The sequence below is a fragment of the Ursus maritimus genome, unplaced genomic scaffold (assembly GCF_017311325.1).
Source record: "Ursus maritimus isolate PB19 unplaced genomic scaffold, ASM1731132v1 scaffold_5, whole genome shotgun sequence".
Classification (NCBI taxonomy): domain Eukaryota; kingdom Metazoa; phylum Chordata; class Mammalia; order Carnivora; family Ursidae; genus Ursus; species Ursus maritimus.
Window position 1 is genome coordinate 55,385,396 of NW_024426663.1, and position 22,698 is coordinate 55,408,093.

Consider the following 22,698-nt stretch of genomic DNA (forward strand, 5'->3'; position numbering starts at 1 on the left):
TATACTGTCTGAAATGGGATGGTGTGGGATGAGGGGAGAGTGTCTATGATTTGCTCATTATTTATAAAGTTGATTTAATTGAAGCGTCCTTTAAATGGCTAAGAGGGTGAAATAAGATGAGGAAAATGTTGGAAAATGTCTAGTGCTCTAAGGTTGGCAGGGGGGAATAAAGATGGCTGTAGGCTGGCTCCTCCTCTTGATTGAAAGGAACCACCCAGAGTCTGTGACGCGCTGTGCTGGGATTGGCCCTCTGCCGCCACCGTCCCTGAACTGTGCTTTGCGTCTCCTAGCAACAAGCTGCGGTAGTACGGCAGGAGCCGGCGCCAGGGTGAGTGCGTAGATGAGGGCTGTACTCGGAATCTGGGAGTGCACCTCGGAAAGGCACCGGGACCTGGGGATCCTGCTTTCTAACCAGATCCTATGTGTGGTCTTCCAGGAGGGGCGGGGCAGGGGGGCAGCTTACCGGCCGCTGGGTAGAGAGTGGCTGCAGAGTGGCGGACCCAGTCTTCACCTGCAGTCCTGAGAGTCTCCGCCAGGGCTAGTCCCTCAGACTGCCCCTTGGCCTCTGTACGTCAACGAAAGGCTTAGGAAAACCAAGGGCATGAATTAGATGTAGAATAGAAACTGTATTTTTTTAAGTTTATTTATGTATGTAATCTCTACACCTAACCTGGGGCTCAGACCCACGAGACCAGAGATCAGGAATCACATGCTCCTCGGACTGAGCCAGCCAGGCTCCCTGACATCTTATTATTGACACACTGCTTATAGAAAAAGATTCGGCAGTTTCTAACTATAAGTTAATAACATCAAGCGTCTAATAATGCTGTTCTTAATCACAGTTACATTAAATTTGGGGTGGGGATGATGCATGTCATTGCAGTTGGTACCTGTGGAGAATCTCCTAAGTTGTACTCTGAAAAGGCAGAATGGAGATATCAATGCCCCCACCTCAGATATATGTAGAAAAAACTCTGGCTATTATCAAACCGGATATTGCTGACAAAGAGGAGGAGATACAAGACATTATTCTCAGGTCTGGATTCACCATTGTTCAGGTAACTTCTGGGCATGATGATCATGTTTTTTCCCCATCTTTGCTCTTTAAAAAAAATGCTTAAATATGTTAACCTATTTAGTGCCTTAGTACTTAGTATTGAACTTAGGTTTATTTAACTTTTAAGTATAAAAGTTATATGTGTTTTAATTTTTTTTCATACTTCATAAGGATATAAAATGAAAATTAAAATTCCATTTTCCTCCTCCTCTGCTCTCCCACCCAAGTCTCAGTCTCCAAGGAAAGGCATCTACTTAATGCTTTCTGTCCTTGCAGGTTTTTTCTAAGCATTTACAAAAGTCCANCAAAAGAACAGTCCTCTTCCCTTGACTCCTGTTACAAAGTTGCTCAGATAGCATTCCGTGTTATTACATCTGAATCTATCTCATTCTTCCACGCTTCTATGTAACAGTCCTCTCTGAATACTTGTTCCTCAATTGATGGACTTTAGACTGTTGGTATTTTTTTTCAATTATTAAAAACATTTAGTGCTTTAAAGCCTTATTCTGCAGTTGGTAGAGGTTTGAAAGTGTATGTAAAAAGAGTGTTGTTAAAAGATTATCAAATAGAATGGAATATTTTGAATATTCCTTTTTTGTACCATCCCTATTTGAAATTCCAAGTTTTTTAATTCTCTTATATTTGTATAGTGTCATATTGTCTATTTTGTCAGTGTTTTAAAAAAGAAAACAGAGGGACACTTGGGTGGCTCAGTTGGTTAAACATCTGCCTTCTGTTCCCATCATGGTCTCAGGCTCCTGGGATCTACTCCCACATCAGGCTCCCTGCTCAGCAGGGAGTCTTCTTCTCCCTCTCCCTCTGCCCCTCCCCCTGCTTGTGCTCTCTCTCTCTTGCTCTCTTGCTCTCTCTCTCTCAAATAAATAAAAATAAAAGTAAAATGAAAAAAAAGAAAAAAGAAAACCAGGAAAGATAAGGGATTTCAGCTGAGCTTAGAAGGATAGGTAAAGGCTCAGGGTAAGAATGGTACAAGAAAGTGTAAGGAAGTAGTGCAGGAATGTATAATGAAATATTTAATATATTTGAGAGACTCAGGTAAAGAACTTTTTAATAAATTTTGTTAGGAAAATTGGGTAGCCATTAAAATTAAATGATATAAATTCTAGAAGAAAAGATGCATGAATTTCTTTTATTTTTAGAGTCGGACATCCTTTTTTACTATGACTTATCATCTGGGAGCCATAAAAGAAAAGATTGACCAGACTGTAAACATAAAAAACTTATACATAGCCAAGTAAACATCATGAAGTCAAAACTTGAAAGCAGATGATAAACATGGAAAAAAGATTCTCAATTCATAACACAAAGAGCTAATCTCCTTTAAAGATATAAAGAGTTCCTAGAAAAAGATAAAGAATCAATTGAAAATGGGTAGAACAGGGGCTCCTGGGTGGCTCAGCTGGTTGGTTGTCTGCCTTCAGCTCAGGTAATGATCCCAGGGTCCTAGGATGGAGCCCCCTGTTGGGCTTCTTGCCCAGCCGGGTGGGCCTGCTTCTCCTCTTCCCTCTGCCTGCTGCTCCCCCTGCTTGTGCTCTCTCTCTCTTTCTCTGTCAAATTAATAAAATCTTAAAAAAAAATGGGTAGAACATGTGGATGATCACAGAAAAACAGATGCTTCTTAAACATACGAAAAGATGACCAAATTCTAAGAAGGAAAAACACAAATTAAAACAACACTGAGGGGTGCCTGGCTGGCTCAGTTGGTAGAGCATGCAACTCTTGATCTCAGGGTCGTGAGTTCAAGCTTCACATTGGGTGTAGAGATTACTTAAAAATAAAATCTTAAAAAAACAACCCTGAAATACCATCTAGCAAAAATTTAAAGGTAAATGGCACAACCCCTATGGAAGGGAAACTTGCAAGTATCTAACAATATTATAGATGCATCTACCCTTTGACTCAGCAGTTCTAATGCTGGGAATCCCTCTTGTGACCCATGTATTAATATGAAGTGACATATATATGGGTTTTTTTTGCAGCATTGTTTATTTTTTTCTTCCATTTTTAAAATTTAAATTCAATTAACATATAATGTATTATTGGTTTTAGAGGTAGAGGTCAGTGATTCATCAGTCTTATATAATACCCAGTGCTCATTACATCACATGCTCTCCTTAATATCTATCACCCAGATCATTGTTTATTTTGAGCAAAAGACCGAAAAGAACCCAGCATTCAAAGTTTGGTTGAATAGAGGGGCTCCTGGGTGGCTCAGTTGGTAGACCACGTGACTCTTGATCTTGGGGTTGTAAGTTAAAGCCCCCTGTTGGGTGTAGAGATTACTTAAAAAAAAATCTTGAGATGCCTGGGTGCCTCAGTCAGTTAAGTGTCTGCCTATACGGCATAGGTCATGATCCTGGGGTCCTGGGATCAAGTCCCCCGAGCAAGGAGCCTGCTTCTCCCTCTGCCTGCCTCTCCTTCTGCTTGTGCTCTCTGACAAATGAATAAAATCTTTAAAAAAAAATCTTAAGAAAAAAAAGGATTGGTTAAATAAAGTCTGATGAAACCATCAAATTGAATACTATGCAACTAATTGTAAAATGAAAAAAGAGGAACCTCTCCATCTCCTGTTATGGAAAAAAGCAAGATGGCAGAACTGTGTATACAAACAATCTTTTTTGAGAGAGAAAAAGTAATATATATTCATGTTTCCCAGTATTTTCAAAATGAAATACTAGGAGATTAAAAAATGGTTGCCTGTTCGAGAGCAAGGAAGAACAGGGTGGATTACGAAAGGGATGGGAATACAGGTTTTCAGTATATACTTTTTTATAGTGTTTTGAATTTCTTTTTTTTTTTTAATTTTTTTTATTATATTATGTTAGTCACCATACAGTACATCCCTGGTTTCTGATGTAAAGTTCAATGATTCATTAGTTGCGTATAACACCCAGTGCACCATGCAATACGTGCCGTCCTTACTACCCATCACCAGTCTATCCCATTCCCCCACCCCCCTCCCCTCTGAAGCCCTCAGTTTGTTTCTCAGAGTCCATAGTCTCTCATGCTTCATTCCCCCTTCTGATTACCCCCCCTTTCTTTATCCCTTTCTTCCCCTACTGATCTTCCTAGTTCTTATGTTCCATAGATGAGAGAAATCATATGATAATTGTCTTTCTGTGCTTGACTTATTTCACTTAGCATTATCTCCTCGAGTGCCGTCCATGTTGCAGCAAATGCTGAGAACTCGTTCTTTCTGATAGCTGAGTAATATTCCATTGTATATATGGACCACAACTTCTTTTTTTTTTTTTTTTTAAAGATTTTTATTTATTTATTTGACATAGAGACAGCCAGCGAGAGAGGGAACACAAACAGGGGGAGTGGGAGAGGAAGAAGCAGGCTCATAAGCGGAAGAGCCTGATGCGGGGCTCGATCCCATAACGCTAGGATCACGCCCTGAGCCGAAGGCAGACGCTTAACCACTGTGCCACCCAGGCGCCCCTGGACCACAACTTCTTAATCCAGTCATCTGTTGAAGGGCATCTCGGTTCCTTCCACGATTTAGCTGTTGTGGACAATGCCGCTATGAACATTGGGGTGCATATGGCCCTTCACTTCACTACGTCTGTATCTTTGGGGTAAATACCCAGTAGTGCAATGGCTGGGTCATAGGGTAGCTCAATTTTTAACTTTTTAGGGGACCTCCACACTGTTTTCCAGAGTGGCTGTACCAACTTGCATTCCCATCCTCTCCAGCAATTGTTGTTTCTTGCCTTGTCAATTTTTGCCATTCTAACTGGCATAAGGTGGTATCTTAGTGTGGTTTTGATTTGAATTTCCCTGATGGCTAATGATTTTGAACATTTTTTCATGTGTCTGTTAGCCATTTGTATGTCATCATTGGAAAAGTGTCTGTTCATATCTTCTGCCCATTTTATGATTTGTTTATTCGTTTCTTGCGTATTGAGTTTGAGAAGTTCTTTGTAGATCTTGGATACCAGTCTTTTATCTGTAGTATCATTTGCAAATATATTCTCCCATTCCGTGGGCTGCCTCTTAGTTTTTTTTGACTGTTTCCTTGGCTGTGCAGAAGCTTTTTATCTTGATGCAGTCCCACAAGTTCATTTTATCTTTTGTTTCTCTTGCCTTTGGATATGTGTCATGAAAAAGGTTGCTTTGGCCGATGTCGTAGAGGTTGCTGCCTATGTTCTCCTCTAGGATTTTGATGGATTCCTGTCTCACATTGAGGTCTTTCATCCATTTGGAGTTTTATCTTTGTGTATGGTGTGAGAGAGTGGTCAAGTTTCATTCTTTTGCATGTAGCTGTCCAATTTTCCCAGCACCATTTATTGAAGAGGCTTTTTTCCACTGGATGTTTTTTCCTGCTTTATCAAAGATTAGTTGCCCAAAGAGCCGAGGGTCCATTTCTGGGCTCTCTATTCTGTTCCATTGGTCTATTTGTCTGTTTTTGTGCCAGTACCATGCTGTCTTTGTGATCACAGCTTTGTAGTAGAGCTTGAAATCCAGCATTGTGATGGATTTGTTTTTCCTTTTCAACAGTTCCTTGGCGATTGGGGGCCTTTTCTGGTTCCATACAAATGTGTTTTGAATTTCTTATCCCTGTAGGTATATTACCCATTAAATTGGGGGGGGGCAATTAAATGAAGTATACAAATAAGAAAGATATCTATTTAAGTTTTTTTAGAAGTCCATATTTTAAAAATAATTAGTGAAAAACTTAAGTAGCTCATGTTTAAATATGCCTAAGAATCACAAATATTGATATATCTTAAATAATAGAATAATAGGATTATACTAAATCAGGTGGTTTTGTAACTTCTCAAATTTCTTTTTCTTGACTATATGAATTTCAGTATGAGAACAGATACAAGCACCTATTTTGCAGTAGCTGGTTCTTGACTGGTGAGAATGTTAATTAGCATAAATGCTAATATTTAACACTTTCTTTCCCTAGTCAGCAGTAAATTTCATACCAAAGAAAGATTTGGTATAATGTATGCTTCTTTTTTGTTTTAATTGTGATAAAATATACACAACATGAAATTTACCATTTTTAAGTGTACAGTTTAGCAGTATTAAGTACATTCCCTTTATTGTGCAGCCATCACCACCATCCATCTCTAGAGCTTTTTCGTCATCTGGAACTGAAACTCTGTACTTACTACTCTTCCCAGCCTCTGGTAACCACTACTCTGCTTTTTCTGTCTCTCTGACTTTGACTATTCCAGATATCTCATGTAAGTGGAATTGTACAATATTTATTCTTTGTGTTGCATACTTTTAAAATAGGCTTTATCGTAGTTGGAAGTCCATTGAACTTGAGGCTTTCTTGTTGCATCTAGGGAAAACCTTCTGAAAAATGATGCATCCTTTCAGTAGGTGGCAGTCTTTCCTTTGTTACAAACTAATGGTTTCTTCTCTGGTATTAATGCTGCTTTCTGTGTGAAAATACCCAAATTCCAAAAATTTTTACCTGATCCAGTTTTTAAAAAGATTTTATTTTTAGGGATGCCTGGGTGGCTCAGTCGGTTAAGCCTCTGCCTTTGGCTCAGGTCACAATCCCAGGGTCCTGGGATCGAGTCCCACACTGGGCTCCTTGCTTAGCAGGGAGCCCGCTTCTCCCTCTGCCTGCCGCTCCCCCTGCCTATGCGCAATCTCTCTCTCTCTCTCTCTGACAAATAAATAAATAATTTTTAAAAAAATTTTATTTTTAATCAATCTTCAGACCCAGCATGAGGCTCAAACTCACAACCCCAAGACCAAGAGTCACATGCTCCACTGACCGAATCAGCCACGTGCCCCAACCTAATTTTAAAGTAAGCAATGGAATTACTGGTTTTTGATCAATTTTTTTTTTAAATGATTTTTTATTATATTATGTTAGTCACCATACAAAAATATGGAACGCTTCACGAATTTGCGTGTCATCCTTGCGCAGGGGCCATGCTAATCTTCTCTGTATCGTTCCAATTTTAGTATATGTGCTGCCGAAGCGAGCACAGTTTTTGATCAATTTTTAAAAAGATTTCATTTATGTATTTGAGAGAGAGAGAGATGGAGACAGAATGAGAGGGGGAGGGGCATACTCCCTGCTGAGCGTGAGCAGCCCTGAACCCAGCCAGACTGGGGGGAGGGCTGGATACCCGGACTCTGAGATCATGACCAGAGCCAAGTCAAACACTTAGCCTACTGAGCCACCCAGGTGCCCCTCATCAATTTTGGTTTAAGAGGAGCTCTTAATTTTTTTTTTTTTAAAGATTTTTTATTTATTTATTTGACAGAGATAGAGACAGCCAGTGAGAGAGGGAACACAAGCAGGGGGAGTGGGAGAGGAAGAAGCAGGCTCCCAGCAGAGGAGCCCGATGTGGGACTCGATCCCGGAACGCCGGGATCACGCCCTGAGCCGAAGGCAGATGCTTAACCGCTGTGCCACCCAGGCTGCCCCTAGCTCTTAATTTTTATAATTATGCTACATTAGGCAGCACACCTGCAGAAGGTGGCTTCCCTTGCTTGTTAAGGGGTGTGTGATAAGGGCTTACATTATAACAGATGAAATTTTTATTTTTTTAATATTTTATTTATTTATTTGACAGAGAGAGAGACAGCCAGCAAGAGAGGGAACACAAGCAGGGGGAGTGGGAGAGGAAGAAGCAGGCTCCCAGCAGAGGAGCCTGATGTGGGGCTCGATCCCAGACCACTGGGATCACGCCCTGAGCCAAAGGCAGACGCTCAACAACTGAGCCACCCAGGCACCCCAAAATTTTTATTTTTTAATGCAGCAACAAAAAAACCCATGCCAGTATGCCTAAGAATCACAAATACTTACACATCTTATTTTTAAATAATAGAATCAAGGATTATACTATATCAGGTGCTTTTGTAACTTCTCAGATTGCTTTTTCTTGACTGCATGAATTTCAATATGAGAATAGATACAAGCACCTATTTTGCAGTAGCTGGTCCTTGACTGGTGAGAATGTTATGTTTGTCAGCAGAACCTGTTTACAGCAGTGCTGACCCACCTAGGTAAGCATCTTCCCATTTCTTGCTTTGGGCAGTTTTGATTTCTCACTACAAACCAAGCAGTTTTGCCAAGTTTCTGAAGCCTGAGGACACATGATTGTTTTGGAAGGAGCTTTCAGAGGTCACTTGGTAAATTTCACGCTGTACCGTCAGGAAAATCTAACCCACTCTAGAAAGATAGCTTTCTGCCTTAATCATGGAGACTTTTAGCCTTGACCCAGCAACTTATCTCCATTCTCATCATCCTTATTCTAGCCAGAAGTTTTTCTTGGTGACTAATTTGAATCCCTCTGTTATATCTTGGGTCTTTTTCTTCATGATCCACCCACCTTTAGTGGAATTGACAAACAGTAGTAATGGACGATTTTTAAAAGGCGTTCAAATAGCTGCTTTTAGAAAAGGATGATATCCAATCGGAAGAATGGCTGATTTCACTCTGTGATTTTTTTACTGATTCATTCATATAATCTCATTTGTGAAGAAAATAACGTTTGTTTGCCATCAACATTTTATGTTCTTTCAAATTGAGAAACTTAATAGCAAGTATTTTAAGATCATAGTGAACCTACATATTTATGGCAGAACCAGGAGAAAGATTACACAACTTTCACATTCCACAGAAAAACTTGTTTACTCCATCGTTATACTGTATTATATTATTTCCAAGTACCACAATGAGACCAGCTCCCTAAAATAATATAGGAAAATTTCACAATTAATAGGAAAATATCACAAATAGATAAAGATGAATTTAGAATATTCTAAAGTCCAATTTTGTTACTTTATACAAAGTATAAAAATGTTGATGATAGTAGTCTTTTTTAAGAAGGAGTTAAGCTGAATTTATCATCAACAAACCATATTTTGAAGTAGGCTGCCAGACAGGAATAGTTTTTCTTAAGTAGGTTAAATAGCTGTTTTTAACTCAAGTGTAATTAACATGCAATGTTGTATTAGTTTCAGGTGTACAATATACTGATTTGACAATTCTATACTTTAGTCAGTGCTTACCACAGTAAGTGTGGTCACCATCTGTCACCATATGACATTATTACAATATTATTAACTCTTTTCTCTATGCTGTGCTTTTCATCTCTGTGACTTCCTTATTTTCTAACTAGAAGTTCCTACCTCTTAATTCCCTTCATCTGTTTCACCTGTGGCCCCCACTAACATCCCCTCTGACAACTACAAGTTTATTTTCTATATTTAAGAGTCTGTTTTTTGTTTATTTGTTCATTCATTTTGTTAGATTCCCCATATAAGTGAAATCATGGTAATTGTCTTTCTCTGTCTGACTTATTTCATTTAGCATAATACCCTCTGGGTCCATCCATAGTGTCACAAGTGGCAAGATCTTTTTTTTTTTTTAAAGATTTTATTTATTTATTTGACAGAGATAGAGACAGCCAGCGAGAGAAGGAACACAAGCAGGGGGAGTGGGAGAGGAGGAAGCAGGCTCATAGCAGAGGAGCCTGATGTGGGGCTCAATCCCGTAACGCCGGGATCACGCCCTGAGCCGAAGGCAGACGCTTAACCGCTGTGCCACCCAGACGCCCCAAGATCTTATTCCTTTCTATGGGTGGGTAATAGTTCATTGTGTATATATACCACATCTTTATCTACTTATCTGTAGATTGATCCTTGGGTTGTTTCCATGTCTCAGCTATTGTTAATAATGGTGCAATAAATGTAGGGGTGCATATATCTTTTTGAATTAGTCGTTTTGCTTTCTTTGGGTAAATATCCAGTAGTGGAATTACTGAATCATATGGTATTTCTATTTTTAATTTTTTGATAAAACTCCATACTGTTTTCCACAGTGGTTTCACGGGTTTACATTCACATCAACAGTGCATGAGAGTTGGTTAAATAACTTTGAGAAATTTATTTATAGCCTACATATAACTTTATCTCTCCCTTTCTTTATAATACAAAAATCTCAAATTTATAATCAAATTTGTATTAATTTCAAGTTGTTAGTGACTTAATGAGTTATTATTGAACTGTCATTTTAAACACTTTTGTTGACTTTGTTTCTCTTATAGAGAAGAAAACTGCATCTCAGCCCTGAGCACTGTAGTAACTTTTATGTGAAACAGTATGGGAAAATGTTTTTCCCCAATTTAACAGCTTACATGAGTTCTGGACCACTTGTTGCCATGATATTAGCTAGACATAAAGCCATCTCTTACTGGAAAGAACTTTTGGGACCAAGTAATACCTTAGTAGCTAAAGAGACTCACCCAGACAGGTAACTTTCCTATGGGGAAAAATGGAATCCAAGTATAAAAATGGAAACAAAACAAAACAGAACACTAAACTGATTTCATTGTAATAGGAGTTTCTTTTCATTTGAAAGTTTTCCTAAGTCAACTTTTTGGTTTTATGGTTGGGATGGGGGTGGGTTCAGTTGTACATTTTAGCTCTGTAAGTGTCCATCTTAACACCAAATACTCCAGCCTAATTCTTCTCTCATCCTTGAATTAAACTGCCACTGAAGTAGAATTTTTCATAGGAAAATTGGCATGGCTTTTAAAAATAATATAGGTAATAGAAGGCCAGAAAAACAGATTTTTAGCATTATCATTAAAGTTTGGAAGTGCGAGGACATTGAATTCCTGCGTTTTTGAATATACATTGCCTTTTCACTTCTCACAAAAAAACACCTCTTCTTCACCCAGGGAGCTCCTATTTCCCAGTGTATCCCTCCCGCAGATTTAAACATATTTGACCCTCATCTAGATAGTTTTAAGCTTAAATTCAAAATAGATTAAAACTTCCATATGTGAGAAGTGGCAATGCTTCTGTAAAATTCCTAAGTAGAATGCATATGTAAAGAGTAAGGAGAGGATATCACATTGGATGGTCATCATCTCTAACTTACTTTTAGTCTAAGGGCAATTTATGGCACAGATGATCTAAGGAATGCACTTCACGGGAGCAATGATTTTGCTGCAGCAGAAAGAGAAATTCGATTCATGTTTCCTGAAGGTGAGTTACTGATGAGTAATTTAGTCAAGTGCATCTCCCTATTGTTTGCTTTTTCTTTTATTTGGGTGATGTACTGGGAGGGAAGATAAAAGGGTTTTTCTCCAATATATTTTGAAGTTACAGTTACTTACAAACTTGAGGCCAAGAATGGAAAATTCAGTGTTTCCCTCAGAACTAAATTGTGTCCAGTGAGGGAATCTTCTGAGAAGAGTTAACTTTTTTCTTTCTTTTCTCTTAGACTAGCCATGGCTAGGGTTTCTCTTCTCCTTTGTTGCAATTCCTAAAGTTCTCCCTAATGCATCAGTAAAGTTTGTTACACATGAAAAAAATGATCTCCCTTGGAAATTATGATAGATTTCCCATTTTCTCTAACACTTTACTGTTTGCCTAATGAATGCCTATGCAGTTGTGAAATTAGTAGGTCTCTGGCCCATTTTTTGTTTCCATCCTGTTATGGAAGTTGTAAACCTTCTAGAAGTGGGCATAGTAAGGAACAGCATTGAGGTTTTTAGTTTGTTTTCAATATTTTTAGCTCTAGAAGAAAATTTGGTGATTTCTGTTATAAAGAAAAAGATGTAAAGCACGGGAAGCTTTGAATATTTTTTTGGCCTGTTATTTTCTCTTAAGTCATTTAGGCCTGTTCTCAGTATTTTCTACTGACGATTTATTCAAAGAAAACTGAAGACTCCAGGATCATGACCTGAGCTGAAGGCAGATGCTTAACGGACTGAGCCACCCAGGCGCCCCTAAAAGTCTTGATTCTTAAACAAAAACTGGTGGGTTTTGTTTTGTTTTTTTAGCTACTGATTTAAGGGTTTTGTTTTTTTTTTTAACTTTCATTTTTAAATTTTTAAAAAAATGTATTTGACAGAGAGAGCAGGAGAGCACAAGCAGTGGGAGTGACAGAGGGAGAGGGAGAAGCAGGCCCTCTGTCCAGCAGGGAGCCCAATGCAGGGCTCAATCCCAGGACCCTAGGATCAGAACCTCACCAAAGGTAGTCGCTTAACTGAGCCACCCAGACGCATCTCATTTTTTAAGTAATCTCTGCACTCAACATGGGGCTTGAACTCATGACCCTGAGATCAAGAGTTGTGTTCTCCACCCACTGAGCCAACCAGGTGCCACACAAAAACTGTTTTATAGCTATTTGTACACAAAAGAATTTGCCTACTTACATGTTTTATTCTTGCTGATCTAATTTCTACCACATATCCCTTCCATTAGGGTATCTGTTTCTTTGGAATTGTTTATTGTGGAAATTTCAAACATAATCAAAGTTGAATAGTATGATAAACCCCCAATGAACCTATCACCAACTTAAATAATTGTGATCAGTCTTAAATCATCTATAACCTCTGCTTCTATTTCAGTGCTTCCATATTATTTTGAAGTACATCTCAAACATGAAATGTCTTTTTAATGTGATACTACTTTAGATTTAGTCTTCTTAGTGAATTAGATTTTTCCTCTGACTCCAGACATCTAATCTCTCTTTGTTTTTTTCTCATCAATAAAATGGAAATGTTATTAGTATTGCCTACCTAGTTAGGGACATTGTTAGGGTTGAATATATAAATGCGTGTAAAATTCTTTGAGTGTTTGGTGCTTATGTGCTCAAATATTAACTGCTATTGTTGTTTTGTTTTCTCTAGTCCTTTTCTTTAGAAGCTCTTCTTACTCATAGGGTTATATACCTAAACTGTTATTTTAGATTGCTTTTGATTTTACCCATTAATTTGTCCTCTAGACATACGTTTAAGAGACACAATTAGACATTTGAGAATCAGCAGTTGTAGGATAGATAAAAATGATTAGTTTCCTACCACATTGCAGATCTTTGCTTGTGAGAATGTGAAGTTCTTTGGAGTAAATTCTCAGAGTTTGGGATATGAGCTCTCTCTTGCTTAGCAGTCAGTCAAGAACTAGGTGCAAAACCCTATATGATGATTCACTCAAGGCACCTTTCAAATAATCTTAAAAAAAAAAAAAAGATGATGTAGAAACAATCCAAAAATGAAGTTAAGAAAATAATTTCATTCACAATAGCATCAAAAATAATAAAATACTATTTCACTCATAGGTGGGATTTACGAAACAAAATAAACAAAACGAGACAAAAACCAGACTCTTAAAAATAGAGGGGCGCCTGGGTGGCTCAGTCGGTAAGCATCTACCTTCTCAGGTCATGATCCCAGGGTTGTAGTATCGAGCCCTGAATCGGGCTCCCTGCTTGGCAGGGAGCTTGGTTCTCCCTCTCCCTCTCCCCCTGCTTGTGTTGCCTCTCTGTCTCTCTCTCTGTGTCAAATAAATAAAATCTTAAAAAAAAAAAAAATTGAGAACTGTTGGTTACCAGAGGGTAGTTATGTGGGGATGGGTGAAATAGGTAAAGGGGATTATAAGGGTACACTTATTTTGATGAACACTGAGCAATGTATAGAATTGTTGAATTACTATGTTGTATACCTGAAACTAATATAACACACTGTATGTTACTTATACTGGAATTACATAAATAAATAAAATACTTAGGAATAAATTTAGCAAGACGCACAATTCTTATACACAGAAAGACATAAAACATTACTGAGAGAAGTGAAAGACTATCTAAAATAAATAGACGTCCCATGTTGATGGATCAGAAGAGTCAATATTGTCAGGATTGCAGTTCTCTCCAAATTGATCAATTAATTTAATGCACTTCCTGTCAAAATCCATACATTCTTTTTTTTTTTTAAAGATTTTATTTATTTATTTGACAGAGAGAGACAGCCAGCGAGAGAGGGAACACAAGCAGGCGGAGTGGGAGAGGAAGAAGCAGGCTCCCAGCGGAGCAGGGAGCCTGATGCGGGGCTTGATCCCAGGACCTGAGCCGAAGGCAGACGCTTAACGACTGAGCCACCCAGGAGCCCCAAAATCCATACATTCTTTTATGTAGAAGTTGGCAAGTTGATTATAAAATTAGTCAGGAATTGCAAAAGATCTAGGCAAGCTAAAACAATTTTTAAGGGGCACTTGGGTGGCTGTTGGTTAAGTGTCTGCCTTCGGCTCGGGTCGTGATCCTAGGGTCTGGGATCAAGCCCTGTGTTGGGCTCCCTGCTGAGCAGGGAGCCTGCTTCTCCCTCTCCCTGCTACTCGTGCTCTCTCTCAAATAAATAAAATCTTAAAAAAAAAAGATTAAAAAAATTTAAAAAATAAAACAATTTTTAAAAAGTAGTAATAAGTTGGAGAACTTCCACTAATCGTATTTCAAGACTTACTATGAGACCATAGTAATTAAGACAGTATTGTACTAGACATATATATCAAAGAAACAGAATTGAGAATCTAGGAATAAATCCTTATATTTATGGTCAGTTGACTTTCAACAAAAGTGCCTAGACAATTTGATAGGGAAAGGTGGTCTTTTCAACAGATGGTGCTAGGACAACTGAATATCCACATGCAAAAAAAGAGAAAGAACTCAGATCCTTGTTTCACACCCCATACAAAACGTAACAACAATGGATCATAGACCTAAACATAAGAGCTAAAAATATCTATAGAGGAAAACATGGAAAATCTTCATGACCTTGAGTTGGACAAAGGGTTTTTGCATATGATATCAAAAGCATGATCCATAAAAAAAAATTGCTAAATTAGGCTACATCAAAATTAAGAGTTTTAATGTTTCAAAGGCCATCATTAAAAATATTGAAAAGATTAGCCCCAGACCGGTAGGAAATATTTGCAGATCATATGAAATAAAGGACTTTTATCTAGTATTTATGAAGAACTCTTATAATTAATTCAGTAAAAAGAAGGCAAACAATTAAAAACCAGGCAAAAGATTTGAATAAGCATTTCACAAAAGATACATGAATAGCTAATAAGCACGTGCAAAAGTGTTAGTAATCACTGGGAAAATGCAAATTAAAATCACAATGAGATATCACTGCATATCCACTACAATGGATAATCATCAATGGCAAGGATAAAGAGATACTGGGATCCTCATTCATTATTGTAAAATGGTAAAGCCACTTTGGAAAACAATTTGGTTATTTCTTAAAATGTTAAACATATGCTTACCATGTAACTCCATTGCAATTCCACTCCTCTTAGAATTTACCCATTCAAGAGAAATGAAAACATAAATCTACATAAACACACATGTGAATGTTTCTAGCAGCATTATTTAGTACAGCCAAAAACTAGAAAAAATTCAATTATAAATGGTTAAACAAAATTTTGTATAGCCATACAATAGAATATTCAGTAATTCAAGGAACAAACTACTGATACATGCTACGAGAATCCAGGCACAAAAGACAACATAGATGATCTGTTTATATGAAATATCCAGGAAAGGCAAATTTTTAGAAATAGAAGCTCAGTGATTGCCAAGGGCTCGGGGTGGGAGTGGGAGTGGGAAATTGCAAACAGGCACAAGGGAACATTTTTGGGGTAGTGAAGTGTTCTAAAACTGGATTGTGGTACTGATTGTACAACCATAAGTTTACTAAAAATTTATTGTATACTTCAGTGGGTGAATTTTATCATGTGTGAATATACCTCAATAAATTTTTTTAGAAATTACAAAAAATAGATGAGGTCCCTGTTTCCTTTGAGTTTATATCTAATGTTCAGAAGACAGCCATTAAACAACAATTACCCAAATAATTGCACAGTTATAATGACTGTGTAGTTACTGTGTGGTAAGTGCTATACAAAGCAATTATAGGATATTATAAGACCCTATGATAAGAAAGGGCCAGCTGAGGAAGTGACATGAGATCCAGGGAAGAACATTCTATCTAGCAGATGGAACAGCATGTCTCTCTCAAGTCATGAGCAAGAAAGAACATGATACATTGTATAAACAAATATCAGAGGAAGATAAATATGAAGTTGGAGAAGTAAGTAGAAAATACATGGTATAGAGTCCTGTGGGCCGTGGTATGGAGTTCTATCTTGACTGTGAATGCAATGAGGAATGAATGAAGCTTTTTAAGGCTGGGAATGGCAATAATCAATTTTTATTTTTATTTTTTTAAAGATTGTATTTATTTGAGAGATGGAGAGAGCACAAGTGAGGGGAGGGGCAGAGGGAGAGAGAGAAGCAGACTCCCTGCTGAGTGGGGAACCCAACAGGTTACAGTGAACATGATAAATGTGGTCCTAACTTTCATGGAACTTACAGAGTAGAAGAGACAGATGACAAATACTTGTGTAACCAAATAAAACAAAATTATTACAGTGATCAGTACAAAAAAGAGTGCTATAATGAGACTAATAGGGAAGGAACCTTTTACTCAACTCCTTTGAGATATCTCCTAGCTTTTCCTGGCATCCTTGCAAAGGACTGTCCCATTGTTAGTTGTCTCATTGAGGCTGAGCCCATACACTAGTCATATAGAAATCTGTCTTCCCACCCTGTTTTTCCTTGGGCCAGTGATGATAAATCTGAACACACGAGATCAGTAGCTTCACATTCTCATCTTTATCAAAAGTTGCTCATTGATTGAGGTAAACCTCAAATACTTACTAAGACTTATAAAATACATTCTTTCTCTTAGAGATTCTTTATTAAACTGCAAGTCTGGTTGACCTACATAGTGTTCAAACAAGACTAAGAAGACTAAAATTTTCCTAGATCTTACATAATTTATTTAATTAAAAAACCTGAAAAATAAGAGCAGGAATGTTAATATACACTATGCACACAGAAATAGGTTTTATGTGTATATTCAGTAGTTTATAAGAGAGCGAAAACTATGTATTTTTCACTGTTGTATCTATACCACTTTGTAAAGTGCCTGCTATTTTGGTGGCAGGCATTAATTTTTGAAATGAATTTCCTAGATTTTACATGTTCTTCATATTTTTTCCTTTTCATAATATTGTCCATTGTAATATTTACTGTAAAAAATATGGAAATGGAAATGCAGACAAGGATGTAGTAGAAAACATAATCAGAATCTCATACATGATCAGTCTTAGCACTTTGATACATTTTTTTGCCAGTCTTACATGGTCTTATTATTTCTCTGTGTGTGCTTGTGTGTTTTTGAACAAACTACGTATGCTATGTATCTAGTCCTGTTTCCTTTTTATAAAAAAAAAATACTTTATAAGTATCATGCCACTAAAATTTTTTCTTTGTAATGATTATATAATGTTTCATCATTTGTGTTAGTTTCAATGGGAATACATTTGTATTTGCAGTGATTATTGAGCCCATTCCAGTTGGACAAGCTGCTAAGGATTATTTAAATTTATATGTAACACCAATTCTGCTTGAAGGACTCACAGCACTTTGTAAGGAGAAACCAGCAGATCCTCTTGTAAGAAATCTTTTTATTCACACTAAAGAAATTGTCTATAGTTTTCATATTTAAAACATCGTGTTTTTTGAAACAGTGAAAATATCGAGAGCATTTTAAAAACTATTTCATATTCATTTTAGATACTTATATATAACTTTTGATTACTTATTCTCTTGCTGTATTTTAACTCTTTTTTTTTTTTTTTTTTAAGATTTTGTTTGGGGATGCCTGGGTGGCTCAGTCTGTTAAGTGACTGCCTTAGGCTCAGGTCATGATCACGGGGTCCTGGGATCAAGTCCTGCATCAGGCTTCTTGCTCAGCAGGGAGCCTGCTTCTCCCTCTGCCTGCCACGCCCCCTGCTTGTGCTCTCTCTCTCTCTCTCTCTCTCTGACAAATAAATAAATAAATACTCTAAAAAAACCCACACGCCTTATTAAAAAAAAAAAGATTTTATTTAAGAGAGAGAGAACACATGAGCTGGGAAAGGAGCAGAGGGAGAGAGAGAATCCCCAGGCAGGCTCTCTGCTGAGTGCAGAGTCAGAGGCAGAGCTGGATCCCAGGACCCTGAGATCATGACCTGAGCTGAAAGCAGACACCTAACCAACTGAACCACACAGTTGCCCTGCTGTATTTTAACTCTTAAAGAACACTGTTCCTACAAAACAAAAACAATATTATTTCTAAATACATTTTCAGTTACTGTGCCCTTCAAATACAGAGCATTGTTTTTGGGTATAATTTATATAATCAAATGATAAAATTAGGTACATATTTGAATTTTTGATATTTTTATTTTTAATGATATCTAAATTTTTTTTTCATAGAAAACATATTTATTCACATCCCTAGATACTTCAACTTGCTTACTCAGGTGGAAGAATAGTTGGATAGGAGAAACTAGGATAGTGTCCAGGGTCAGATGTCTTCCTTGTTCCTTCCTTACAGGTACTCCCACTCATTTGAAGACTCAGAGATAATTTGGAAGGTTATTTCATTTATTTATTTATTTATTTGTTTGTTTGTTTATTTGTTTGTTTGTTTATTTTATTTATTTATTTATTTATTTATTTATTTTAAGTAAGCTTTATGCCCAACATGGGGCTTGAACTCACAACCCCAAGGTCAAGAGTGGCATGGTCTTCCCACTGAGCCAATTAGTTACCTCAGGGAAGGTTATTTTAATATCAGCCCTGACAGAATAGTGTCTCCAGCCTCTGTTGGAGGTTACCATTCTGAAAGGGAATCCCCTTTGGAAGACTAAAGATTTAATCTCTCCTACTAACTGTCACTTTTACCAAAAATAAAAGATAGGCAGGTTATTTCTCTCTCCCTCTCTCTCTCTTTTTTTCTTTTTCTTTTTAAGTAATCTCTATACCCAATGTGAGGCTTGAACTCATGACCCCCGAGATTAAGAGTCACACACAATGCTGCCTGAGCCAGCTATGTGCCCCTAGGCAGGTTATTTCTTTAATAACTCCTTTTCATTATGACAACAACATATGTTTACTTAGTAAGAACCCTGATACTACTGAAAAATGTAAAGAAAAAAAAAGATACCCCTGGTTCCATTTCCTAAACATCGTCTTTGAAGTCATCTTGCCTAGATTCAACTGACTCCAGACATCTAACCTCTGAGTTTTTCTCTTCTCATCAGTAAAATGCAAATAGGTTAGTACCTGCCTACGTAGTAGGGATATTGTTAGGATTAAATGTATAAATGTATGTGAGGGTACCTGGATGACTTAGTCAGTTAGGCCTCTGACTCTTGATATCAGCTCAGCTCTTCATCTCAGGGTTGTGAGTTCAAGCCCCTCATTGGGCCCCACGCCTCTTTAAAAAAAAAAAACAAAAAAAAACACCAAGAAGTATGAATGCATGTAAAATTCTTGGAGTGTCTGGTGCATATGTGCTCAAATGTTAACTGCTTTTGTTGTTTTTTCCAGTCCTGTTTTTTCTTTGCTCAGGTTTTATTTTTTATTTCTATTACTATCTATAAACATATATCCCATAAATATTACTATATTTAAATATATATTTTATAGAGGTTATTTTAATAGTTGAGTGATTTCTTTTATTACCCTTACCATACTTTTGCTGTTTTAGTTGTTTGCTATTATAAATAGTGTAACAGTAAACATCTTTGAGTATAAGGCTTTTTACACATTGAGATTATATCATTTGGAAAGAGGTCAGAAAGTAGAGGGGTTGCCTAACTGGCTCACGGCTAGAGCACATGACTCTTGATCTCAAGGTTGTGAGTTCAAGCCCCACATTGGGTAGGGAGCCCACTTAAAAAATAAAAAAATGTAAAAGGTAGAATTATAATTCAAAACATATGCAGATCTAAAAAATTTTTGCCCTTTTCTAATTAAATTTTTGAATAAGTAATATTTAGAACAGTTTTTTTTGTAGCAAGCAATGTTTTAATATGGTAAAATTCAAAAATTACAAAAGGATATATCATGAAAAGTAACTCTCATTCCCATTTCTGTTCTTCAGTCATTCATTTACACTTCCTGGAGTCATTCACTCTTAGGAGCCTCTATATATCCTTTCAGCAGAGAAAATCTATACATTTATAAGCATATATATTTTTTCTTAAAAACATGCTTTTACTTAGAAGCATTTACAAATGGTAGCCACTAATTATGCCATTTGATACTTTTTACCTTATTTACTCAATATATATTATAAGTTATTAAATAACACCACAAACAAAATTGCCCTGTTTTAAAAGAAGAGCTCATGGCATTTTCTTGAATTGATGTTCTACAGTTTATTAATTAGTCACATATAGATAGTAGTTTAGGTTGTTTCTACTCTTTTGTTACTATGAACTGCCAACAGTGAAGATCTTCATTCATATGTCTGTGTACCATGTATCTATAGAACAAATTCCTGCAAATGGAAATACTGAGTCAAAAATAATGTTATTTTTTAAAAAAGAATGTTGTTTTGATGTGTTTGATATGTGCATTTTAATTTGGATAAGTATGGCCAAGTTTTGTAGTGGTTATACCATTTTATACTCTGATTGAAAGTGGATGAGAGGGGGCTCCTGGATGGCTTAGTTTGTGGAACACGTGACTCTTGAGCTCAGGGTCCTAACTTCAAACCCTACATTGGGTGTAAAGTTTACTTAAAAAAAAAAAAAAAAAAAAATGGGTGCCTGGCTGGCTCAGTCAGAAGAGCACGCGGCTCTTGATCTTGGGATCGAGTGTGAGCCCCACGTTGGGTATAGAGATTACGTAAATAAATGAAAAACTGAAGAAAAAAAAAGAAAAAGTTAGAAAATTCTCCAAATTTATTTTTCCTTTTCATGATTGTTTTGTGTATTCAGAGCCTCTTGAAATCACATGAATATGAGGATCGACTTCAATATTTCTGCAAAAACTTTTTTGGGAATTTCATAAGGATTGGATTGTATCTGTAGCCCACTTTAGGTAGTAATGACATCTTAACAGTATTAAGTCTTTAGGGCTCCTGACTGGCTTGCTTGGTGGAGCATGGGATGTTTGATCTCAGGGTTGTGGGTTTGAGCCCCATGTTGGGTGTAGAGATTACTTAAAAAATAAAATTTTTTAAAAAAGAAAAAAATAGTATTAAGTCTTTCTATCCATGAACACAGGTTATCTTTACGTTTACTCAGATCTTTAAATTTCTTTTAGCAACACTTTATAGTTTTCAGCATATATGTTGGTTAAATGTACTCCTAGATGTTTTTTTAATGCTACTGAAATGGAAGTGATTTCTTATTTTCCTTTTTGGGTTGTTTATTGCTGATATATAGAAACACAAATGATTTTTGTGTTGGTCTTTTAACCTACAACTTTGCCGAATTCATTTATTAGTTGTAGTAGCTTTCTTGTGGATTCTTTGGGATTTTCTATATATATAGGATCATGTCATCCGTAAAAGGGGATAGTTTTACTTCTTTTCCAATTTGGATCTATACTTGACAGTCTTGCATAATGTAAAACTTAGTGTTTCAGTTTTTTAATGGTCATTTTCTCATTCTCAGAGTAAATTTGCAAGCTAAGTTTTAAATTGATATGTATATATAGAATATATTTATAATTTATAGTATATATACTTAAATGTCTATTATGAGTTTTTTTCCTTTTTTCCATAGATTTGGCTAGCTGATTGGCTACTGAAAAATAATCCCAACAAGCCAAAGCTATGTCACAATCCGGCTGCAGAAGAACCTTAAAATAAAGTTCCTCAAAGAACAAATCACGATCTTATTGTGAAAGACATGCTTCTACTTTAAAACAAACAAACCTTCCTAAGGGTTTAAGTAACTATGTGTGAAATAAATTGTTTTCAAAAATATAAGTTTTAAAAGAATGACTATGTTTTGTGCATAAGATAGCATTATCTAAGGTAAAATATGCTTTAGGGTATGATTTTTTTTTCTAATAAGAAAATTGATTTTATCTAGAAGTATTTAGAATGTTAACGAAACAAATGGAAGTATTTTGTGATTGTAAAGTGGTATCCAGTTAGGAGAAGAACAATTAATTTATATAAGACACGCTAGAAACAACTGAAGATGAAAAGACTTATGTGCATCTTTTTTTTTTTTTTCTTTTAAGATTTTATTTATTTATTTGACCGAGACAGCCAGCGAGAGAGGGAACACAGGCAGGGGGAGTGGGAGAGGAAGAAGCAGGCTCATAGCAGAGGAGCCTGATGTGGGGCTCGATCCCATAACACCGGGATCACACCCTGAGCCGAAGGCAGACGCTTAACGACTGTGCCACCCAGGCTCCCTGAGACTTATGTGCGTCTTGACACTCCCCTACTGTGCCAGGCAAGGGTAGTGGCCACTGAAAATGCCACCAGGATGCGGTGGCTGAAGACACAGTTAATAGTATGTTAACTATACAAAGAAAGACAGTGTACAGTTCAAAAACAAGTCTCACGCAGCATTATATTTTAGTTTTTTTTCTTCAAAAGAGGTGAGTTGTGTGCAGGGAGGTTAAATACTTTAGAGATGAGAAAAAAAGGAGAATGCACTTATTTATCATCATCATCATCTTCATCTACATTGTCCTCCACTACCTCTCCATCTTCTCATCCTCCTTTTTCTTGTTTTCAGCTTTGAGGACTTTTCTTTTTTTTTTTTTTTTTTTTTGCCACATAGGCTTATTTTCATATTTTGATTTTTCAGCAATTTATCTATTTTACCTATTTTTCCTCGGCTTAGCAGCCTTCTTTTCCTAAGGCTGCTTGTTGTCTGCAGCAGTGTTAACTTCACATGGCTCCCTGTCTCTTTGTAGCATCACCAGTGCACAGGCCAGGATGTTCTCCTTGGATCCGGGGGTAATACTC

General features: G+C 36.9%; 1 protein-coding gene and 1 non-coding gene across 2 annotated transcripts; one reads left to right on the forward strand and one right to left on the reverse strand.

Annotated features, from left to right (window-relative positions):
• Positions 1-94: 94 nt before the first annotated feature.
• On the forward strand, positions 95-21,688 carry NME5 (NME/NM23 family member 5). The gene is made up of 5 exons (XM_040622402.1): positions 95-1,058; positions 10,111-10,316; positions 10,956-11,056; positions 17,261-17,379; positions 21,494-21,688. The coding sequence occupies exons 1-5, from the start codon at positions 930-932 to the stop codon at positions 21,572-21,574; spliced, it is 636 nt and encodes a 211-aa protein (XP_040478336.1). The 5' UTR covers positions 95-929; the 3' UTR covers positions 21,575-21,688.
• Positions 6,933-7,039, reverse strand: LOC121100869. The gene has a single exon (XR_005832651.1). It is a non-coding gene; the product is annotated as a U6 spliceosomal RNA (small nuclear RNA).
• Positions 21,689-22,698: the final 1,010 nt, after the last annotated feature.